Source organism: Galeopterus variegatus, unplaced genomic scaffold (assembly GCF_000696425.1).
Source record: "Galeopterus variegatus unplaced genomic scaffold, G_variegatus-3.0.2 Scaffold574, whole genome shotgun sequence".
NCBI lineage: Eukaryota > Metazoa > Chordata > Mammalia > Dermoptera > Cynocephalidae > Galeopterus > Galeopterus variegatus.
In genome coordinates this window covers 388,253-397,715 of record NW_007726685.1, presented here as the reverse complement: position 1 = coordinate 397,715, position 9,463 = coordinate 388,253, and the positions used below count along the sequence as shown (strand labels likewise).

At 38.0% G+C, this 9,463-nt stretch overlaps 2 protein-coding genes across 2 annotated transcripts in view; one reads left to right on the top strand and one right to left on the bottom strand.

Annotated features, from left to right (window-relative positions):
* Positions 1 to 5,547, top strand: part of USP34 (ubiquitin specific peptidase 34) — a 143,194-nt gene extending 137,647 nt beyond the window's left edge. The window contains exons 61-65 of the mRNA XM_008570133.1: positions 594 to 673; positions 2,670 to 2,810; positions 2,917 to 3,060; positions 3,963 to 4,122; positions 4,320 to 5,547. Coding sequence (XP_008568355.1) covers positions 594 to 673; positions 2,670 to 2,810; positions 2,917 to 3,060; positions 3,963 to 4,122; positions 4,320 to 4,927 — 1,133 coding nt within the window. The 3' untranslated portion in view covers positions 4,928 to 5,547. The remainder of the gene's footprint in view (positions 1 to 593; positions 674 to 2,669; positions 2,811 to 2,916; positions 3,061 to 3,962; positions 4,123 to 4,319) is intronic.
* A 24-nt stretch (positions 5,548 to 5,571) lies between these two features.
* AHSA2 (AHA1, activator of heat shock 90kDa protein ATPase homolog 2 (yeast)) overlaps positions 5,572 to 9,463 on the bottom strand; it is a 5,942-nt gene continuing 2,050 nt past the window's right edge. Inside the window, 2 exon segments of the mRNA XM_008570134.1 lie at positions 5,572 to 6,376; positions 8,646 to 8,811. Coding sequence (XP_008568356.1) covers positions 6,210 to 6,376; positions 8,646 to 8,811 — 333 coding nt within the window. The 3' untranslated portion in view covers positions 5,572 to 6,209.

The following is a 9,463-nucleotide window of genomic DNA, read 5'->3' as shown; positions in this document are numbered from 1 at the left end:
CAACACTGAGGGTTGCAATCCCGTCGCCGGTCCCCGGTCCGGTACGGGGGCAACACTGAGGGTTGCGATCCGTTGCCGGACACGGAAAAAGACAAAAAAAAAAAAAAAAAAGATAATTCTCCCTATCTTTGGAAAAACAAGGTGAAAGAGGAAGGAATGATGTTTTCTAATTCTACACATCTTTTTGACCTCTTTTCTCCTCCCCACAAAGTCTAGTATTCCATGAAAATTATCTAACATGCAGAGTAGTCCCTTAATCCAAGAAAGCCTTGGAACCACTTGCAGTTACCTTTATTTAATTTTCCCAGATAAAGTTCTAATATTCAAGAAAGAAGAGTTGGTTTAAGTTGCCTCAGATCCTTAAGGGAATGAGGTACAGGATATAAATTCAAAGTACTGTATTCTAAATTACTTCACTGGTTACAACACTGGAATGAATTCCCCTTTAAGGCCTTGATATATTTGTAAAAAAATGTAAAAAAAATACGCATATTTATAACCAGAAATAGCTATAATATTGTACCTGCAGAGTTTAGTGCCTCAATAGTGTAATTTATAATTATAACCTGTTCTGATTTCTTTTCAAATATTAGGTGTCCTAGTTGCCTATGAAGGTTTGCCACTTCATCTTGCACTGTTCCCCAAACTTTGGACTGAGCTATGCCAGACTCAGGTAAAGAGCATGAGTTTTAGATGATTTGGTCTTTTATCTCATCTGACCAAGTAGTCAGTAATTTTAGGAACAATGGGTTGAAAATTAACTGGCTGAAAATAGGGGATATTTTAGAATCTTGATAGGTAAAACATGGTTAATGGAAATATTAGCTATTAAACATTGGGCATCTAGTTTCCCTTAGAGTTTTTTCTTTACTTCAGTAGATTGTATCACAAGGATATTTCAGATAAGCTGTTTATAACTGAATTTCTTGTTTATAGGTCAATATTAACATTTGTGGGCAAAATCCAAAACAGGGAGACATTGGGGGAAAGAAGGCACATGCCACTATAATAATGCTTGTTAAATTATAAAGGAAGAACTGGGAAGAGAGGGGAAGAAGCAAGATCACTCTTAAGATTTGCCTTATTCCTTGGATCAGGCATAAAGCATCGTTATTCCTTTTAAACCCCTGAAAAAACTTAATTTCCTGCCTGGTTGCATCTGCCCTACCCCTGAAGAAGAGATGAGTTTGCTAACCTTCCTTGGGCACAAACCTTTACCCACAATGTAGTTTCTGAAAGTACTTTGTGTCTGGTCCAGCCTCCTACCAGGCAGAAGTGCTCTGTACATTTTCCTATTAGATGGGTGTCACATTGAACTATAATAGTTATGCTTCTCTATCTCCTTTTTCCAAAATGTTAGCTCCTCAAGTATAGAGACCTTACCTGAGTCATCCCTATTACCTGAAATGTTACTTTTTCTACAGTAGGAATCGTTGATCTCATTTAGCTCACATGACTTAGTACTTGGCAGGCCTTCAGAAAATGACTTACTGGTTGATTTTGAGCTGAGTGATCTGTTCAGAAAAAAGCATATTCCTGCTTTTTTCCCCTCTCTGCTGCTGCTCTTGTTCTTTTCATTCTTCCCAGTTTGGGTATTTGCTTTGGTTTCTGTACTCGGCCACCACCTATTGCTGCATCTACTTCTGCACTCCACACTTCCTTTGCTTGGCTTCTTTTCAAAGAATTCACCATCCCCCCAGATTTCCCTTAAAACAAAGCCAAACTATTTAAGGCTTCCAATGCCTTCAGCATATAGAGGCAGCCATCCCATGTAAAAAGCACAGGTAGCAGGCAGAAGGTGTGACTGGCAGACTAAGGCCAGTTGAAAGGCAGATTTTCCTGGTGCTAAGGATCTGAAGACGTGGGTTCTGGTCCTACTCAGTTCCTATCATGGGTGACCTTACTTTAATAAAACATTTTAGTATGCACATGTATATATTATCTAAAATTTGTCTTATGTTTTAAAAAGTCCTTTTCCATATAAATAAATGATCTCTGATTAATACACATATAAATAATCTAGGGAGGATATCTGCTTAAAGACATACTACTTGTGTTTAAGAGCCATGACCATTTGAAAACAGGAAAACCAAATTCTAGTAAAATTTCCATATATTGGGACCCACTAATTCTGTGTGATATAATTAGGAAAAGAGGTTTGCTGTTTACTTTTGCAGTGTTTATGGGGAGGAAAAGGTATTTACCAAACATTTTTTATTGTTAAAGAGATCATACAGTGAAGTTTAAACCGTTTGAGAATAAATTTATTTTAACTCATAAAGTTTGTCTTTTCTCTATATGTGGTTTGGTTACCTATTAATTATCTGCTAATTGGTCCCCTAAAAACATTCTCATACTATCCTTTATTAGCCTTATTTTTCCAGTTCTTGTCAACTCTCTCAACGCTGGATAATAAACCTGCTTTTCTTTTAAAACATTTTTGTTCAGTTTTGCCATTCAGGATCATCCCCAGCACTCACCCAGAGTCCAAATTAGTAATATTTTAATCTATTGGGAGGACACTTGCTATAAGTAATAGTTTGTCTTAGTTAGAAGTGGCTTTCAAGTAGGATTTTAAAAATGACTTCAGATGTCCGTCATACACAGTGTGTTTTAAGTCCCCAGTTATTTCATTGCTCAACCATCAGTGCTTCTTCTCCCCACTTTAGTCTGCTATGTCAAAAAATTGCATCAAGCTTTTGTGTGAAGATCCCGTTTTCGCAGAATATATTAAATGTATCCTAATGGATGAAAGAACTTTTCTAAACAACAATATTGTCTACACATTCATGACACATTTCCTTCTAAAGGTATGTACTTCTTTGGAAACTCATTGTGTTGCTTCCGATTAGTTGATGGCTGTGTTTTCATTATGTTGGTCTTTTGGAGATTTTTTTTTTAAATCTTCTTTTTTAGGTTCAAAGTCAAGTGTTTTCTGAAGCAAACTGTGCCAATTTGATCAGCACCCTTATTACAAACTTGATAAACCAGTACCAGAACCTACAATCTGATTTCACCAACCGAGTTGAAATTTCCAAAGCAAGTGCTTCTTTGAATGGGGTAAGAACCGTGCAAAGGAGTAGGCACATACTTCTAAACTTTCCTCAAATCAACTGTTTGGCCTTCAATGATTTTACTAACTTAGCTTTAACTTACTATTCAAACTCTAAAAGTTATGTATGATTAAAAAAAAAATTTTAAATGTGTGTTCACTATGCCTTGTATGTATATAGTACTCACCTTCTACATCTTAGAAGTCATCAGCTAATGTCATTAAATGCTAAGGGCAATAAGACTGCTAAGAGACATTCCCTTTATCTCTACCTGTTTATATTTTTGGAATCATTAGTTATGTTTCTGTTATTGTCTATGCCTCTAAGTAACTGAAACAATCAGATTAATGATCTATTGATTATAAAGTTCAAACTAGAGTTAGTTGTATTGTATAGACTACCATGATAGCCATGTCATATAATGACAGAATTCCCTAGAAACGTGCTAAAACATTGTTCAGCAGCAGCCTCCCAAGTAACAAGATGCTTACAAGCCAGAACAGATTACAAAGCTAAGTGAGGAAGACTTTACTATTTGTGGCATCCATCAGAAATTACCTTGAGAAACTGATTTTTGTATTAGTAAGACCTAAATTTCTCATGGATCATTCAAGGTGTTTTTAAAGTCTGTTTAGTTCTAGTGTAAGTCTTCTTTCTTTTTTTTCCCTTTCCCATTTTCAGAAAGCACTATTTGAGTCTTTGGTCTGACTTGTGGGCATAAGTGACTTAGAACTAATGAAATACAGTAGTATAATGCCGGCTTTCTGGTTTTAGCATTTTTATTATAAAAATGCCAGAGAAACCAAGATAGATTCCTGGGCAAGTAAACATCTGCATTTAATTGTAAACAGTGGTGTCAAAATGTTGGCTTAAGAATTTAAGATGTTCTTATCTGGGTTTTTTTTATAGGACCTGAGGGCACTCGCTTTGCTCCTGTCAGTACACACTCCCAAACAATTAAACCCAGCTCTAATTCCAACTCTGCAAGAGCTTTTAAGCAAATGCAAGACTTGTCTGCAACAGAGAAACTCACTCCAAGAGCAAGAAGCCAAAGAAAGAAAAACTAAAGGTTAGCCTTATGGACAAATATCATTACCTTTGCGGGTGGAAGGGAAGATATACTTGATGTAACTTTATAAATAGCTGCAGGTTCAGTTGAACCTCCTAAATATAAATGCTAAAAACAAAATTGATTTCCCACAACCACCCCCAATGTGATCTTAATGACTCCTTTTCAGAGAAGTTTCCATTTTGATATTTACACAGATGATGAAGGGGCGACTCCTATTAAAAGGCGGCGTGTGAGCAGTGATGAGGAGCAGGCTGTAGACAGCTGCATCAGCGACATGAAAACAGAAACCAGGGAGGTCCTGACCCCAACTAGCACTTCAGACAATGAGACAAGAGACTCCTCAATTATCGATCCAGGAACTGAACAAGATCTTCCTTCCCCTGAAAATAGTTCTGTTAAAGAATACCAAATGGAAGTTCCATCTTCGTTTTCAGAAGACATGTCAAATACCAGGTCACAGCATGCAGAAGAACAGTCCAACAATGGTAGATTTGAAGATTGTAAAGAATTTAAAGACCTCCACTGTTCCAAGGATTCTACCCTGGCTGAGGAAGAATCCGAGTTCCCTTCTACTTCTATCTCTGCAGTTCTGTCTGACTTAGCTGACTTGAGAAGCTGTGATGGTCAAGCTTTGCCTTCCCAGGACCCTGAAGCTGCTTTATCACTCAGTTGTGGCCATTCCAGAGGACTCTTTAGTCACATGCAGCAGCACGACATTTTGGATACCCTGTGTAGGACCATTGAATCTACAATCCATGTGGTCACAAGGATATCTGGCAAAGGAAACCAAGCTGCTTCTTGACATTAGATGTAGCATGTCTACTTTTAAGTCCCCTCCCACGCTGTTTGTATAAGTTTTGCTTATTTGTTTTTGTGCTTCAGTTTGTCCAGTGCTCTCTGCTTGAATGGCAAGATAGATTTATAGGCTTAATTCTTGGTCAGGCAGAACTCCAGATGAAAAAACTTGCATCTTCAGTATACTTTCTAAAGGGCAATCAGATAATGGATATGTTTTATGTAATTAAGAGTTCACTGTAGTGGCTTTCATTTAATATGGCTGTCTGGGAAGAACAGGGTTCCCTGGCCCTGTACAATGTAATTTAAACTTACAGCATTTTTACTGTGTATAATATGGTGTCCTCTGTGCCAGTTTTGTACCTTATAATAGAGGCAGATTGCCTCCGATCGCTGTGGTTCTTATTATCAAAATTAAGTTTACTTGTATACGGAACAACCACAAGAAATTTGATTCTGTAAAGAATCCTCTTTAGCTGTGGCCTGGCAGTATATAATGGTGCTTTATTTAACAGAATACCTGTGGAGGAAATAAAGCACACTTGATGTAAAAATAATTGTTTTATTTTTATTGACATGACTGATTGCTATTCTGTGCACTTAATTAAACTGATTGTGATGACTTTTTATTTGTTTACATACGTTGCTTCAGTCTCCTCAGATGAAAGTAGAAAGTAATGAGAAAACCATGAGGGGGGGGGGGGGGGGCAGGAAAGCACTGATAATTATCCATTATATTCTATTTCATGAGAACTTAGCCCCATACACTTCTCAGTCCAAGTGCACAACTGCTGCAGTGCCAACCAAGGATGGCAGAGAGGTGTAACAATACAGCCCACTAGCCCGCACTTCAACATGCTTTTGAATACAACATACCATTGTTTTACTACCTAAGACTAAAACCCCTAAAGTAAAATAAAGGAATAGTAATAACGTGCCATTTATTTTTTTTGTCATCTTAAACTAAAACTACAGCTGATGGTAAGCTTGCTCTAGGACAGGCTTTAGCTTGGGAAACTTCAACAACTATCTGCACTCAAGGACACCATCTATTTCCAGAGGAACATCTATGGAAAGTGAGGTTAATACCTAACTTCAGGTTGCTTGCTATTTTTAACTCAATGCAGAGTCTAGTCAGAGTCAAACAATGCTTCAAATTCTATATAGGTTCATGGATTTCATCCAATATAAAATAAGAGGTTTTGTTCTCTTTTAAAAGAAGAATAGAGAAGTAAACATGACACTTTTTTCTGTTTACAAAAAGTAATGAATGCCCTTATGAAGTCTAATTAACCATTTAGAGTGGTCAGCTGCAGTAAACCTTTTATTTCTTCAAAGTGCTGCTTCCGCCAACAGAATTTCATATTGTCTTCTTTACAGACAGGAACTCCTTTACAGTCCAATTGTAATTCTGTTTGCCCAAGAGCAGGTGCAAAATTCAGTGCGACAAATAGTCCTATCTTCCAGTTTATATGCCAGCACCATTGATAATAATTGACAGTTGTCTTTATTGCCAAATTCTTTCTTATAACATCAAGGATGGAAGTGCAGTAATAATGGTAACTAGTACAGAGGTGACATTTGGCCATGCAGACCCTCATGATTTAGGTGGCAGAACTAGAGGGGCACAAAACTTGGAATTTTCTAGACCAAGAGGTGGGAAGATTTATGCTCGCTTAAAATCATAAGCATCTGCACAATTACTGTGTAACTAAGGCTTCATCTCTACATTACTCTGTATACTTATGTAGATACACTATAAAGGGTCTTCCAAAAGTCCGTGGAAAATACATATGAAAAAACTATGCATGGATTTCCATTTTTTTGGCACCAAAATAAATTCATACTCACTTGTTACAACATGTCTGAATAGAATCTTTGAGGCACTAAGTTTGAAAAGAGCCCCTCCCTATCAGAGCAACATGAATTCTGCTAAAATTGAAGCAAGAACAGATACCAAATTGATGGTGAAGCTCGACTGGAAGAGTGGTGAGATCACTGACGTTTTAAGAGAAGTTTATGGGGACAATGCCCCAGAGAAACCGGCAGTTTACAAGTGGGTAATTCATTTTAAAAAGGGATGAGATGATGTTGAAGACGAAGCAGCAGACCATCTTCATCAATTTGTGAGGAAAAAGTTAATCTTGTTTGTGCCCTAATTGAAGAGGACCAATGACAACAGAAACAATAGCCAACACCATAGACAATTGGTTCAGCTTACACGATTCTGACTGAAAAATTACAGTTGAGCAAACTTTCCACTGGAAGGGTGCCAAAACTTCCCATTCAGTGGGTACACGCAGATCAGATGCTGGCAAGAGCAGAGCCAAGTGGGATCAAGATTTAGAAACATTTCTTTGAAGAACTGTGAAAGGAGCTGAAAATGGCTTTACCAGTATGATCCTGAAGACAGAGCACAATCAAAGCCCTGGCTACCAAGAGGTGCAAGTGGCCCAGTCAAAGCAAAAGCAGATCGGTCAGGAACAAAGGTCATGGCACAATTTTTTGGGATGCTCAAGACATTTTCCTTGTTGACTTTCTGGAGGCCAAAGAATGATCACATCTTATTATGAGAGTGTCTTGAGAAAGCCAAAGATTAAGCAGAAAAACAAAGGAAAGCTTCACCAGGGTCCTCCATCCAGCAATGCTCCTGCTCATTCCTCTCATCAAACAAGGGCAGTTTTGCAAGAGATTCAATGGGAAATCATAGGTATCCATACCTTACAGTCCTGATTTGGCTCCTTCTAACTTTTTTGTTTCCTCATCTTAAAAAATCTTTAAAAGGCACCCATTTTCTTCAATTAATAATGTAAGAAAGACTACATGGACATGGTTAAATTCCCAGGACTCTTGATTCTTTAGGGATGGACTAAATGGCTCGTATCATCACTTACAAGTGTCTTGAACCTGATGGAGCTTATTTGAGAAATAAAGTTTATGTTTTTAATTTTTATCTTTTAATTCCATTTTTCCACAACATTTTTGAAGTCCCCTCATATACGTAATACTTTTAAATTTGCTGTACAACCAACTTTATAAAGTTCACAAATATGGGCTGTTATATGTAAAAACCCAAAGCAAATTAAAAACAGCATGGACAGTCGCTGGACAGTTAGCTGAGTTGGTTAGAGCATAGTGTTATAACACCAAGGTCAAGGATTGAGATTTCCTTACCTCCCAGCAGCCAAAAAATAAAAACCCCCAAAATGGCATGGACAAAAAAAAGCAATATTAACCAAAGGAAGAGAGTCCCAGCTTACTTCTTTAACCCAACATTACTTACCAAATCTATATATTCACCAGTGATGTTCCCATCAAACATTTGGAATTCCCCTCCCTTTTCAGCTTCTAATACAGCAGGAGACTTAGAAAATTCTTGCACCAACTAATCAAGCAAGACATTCAGAGACATGTTATTCCAGTATACACTATTGCCTTTTTAATCTAAAGTACATAATATAACAATTACTATGGTGCGGTCGGTTAGATTTTTGATCCTAGACACAGTTTTTACTTATAGAACATAAAACAAAAGCATTCTCTTCCCAGAGAGAAAATTTAATTCATGCATCCCCTCAATGCTGACATAGTCCCCCAGAATGCAAATCTTTTCCCCCTCAAATTATTAAGAAGCTACCCTCAGACTTTTCCATCACCACCATCCCAGACCCCTTTAATCAAAAACAAGACCATGAGGGAAACCAAAAACCACTCCTGTTATTTGCAGCATGTTTTCTCCCAACGTCAGCATTTAAGATAATAGCTGAGGGAGCTACTTACATCTCTCACGGTAAAGATGCTGTACAGCTGCTCTACACTTGTGTCAAACAGTTCAGTCATGTGCAGAGCCACAGTAGGAATCCTTACACCCAGTGCCACTGGAGATGAGGCCTACCTCGAGAAGAGAAGAGGTTTCAGAGGATAATTAACACCAGGAGATAAAGCTGCTTGCATCTGAAAAGTCAATCTTCTCAGTAAAACACCAAAATGTCCCAGATTCTATTCCTTTCAGACACTCACACATGAAAGCATCATGAAAAGTGTTTTTAGCACTACCAGTCCTGGTCATTACTTTGGAAACAGCTCATTCCTGGTCGTTACTTTGGAAACAGAGCTCATTGTTCCTATGGGCTTTTCTGTTCCCTTCCATTCCCAGGCTATGGCTGAACGCCCCCCATCCTAAGTTAGGCAAATATGGCCCAGAGGTTATAAAGGTGGGCAGAAGAAAGACAACTGCGCTTACAGCTAAAGGGTGTCAATCACACACACACACCTGCTCCCTGACAGCAAGAACAGGATCTAAAACCTCCCAATCCTAAAGTCAGGAGAGAAGGTTCTTCCATTGTGGTATATGAACCTCAATGTCACCTGGTTTTCTAATCTGTTGCCTACCAAAGAACACTGCCTTTAGAACAGTCTTGAATTAAATTCGGTTTCACACAAAAAGGTCTCATTTTATCATTTCCACAACAAAATGGCAGATTTTTTTTTTCTTCTTTTGTCTTTTTCCGTGTCCGGCAACGGATCGCAACCCTCAGTGTTG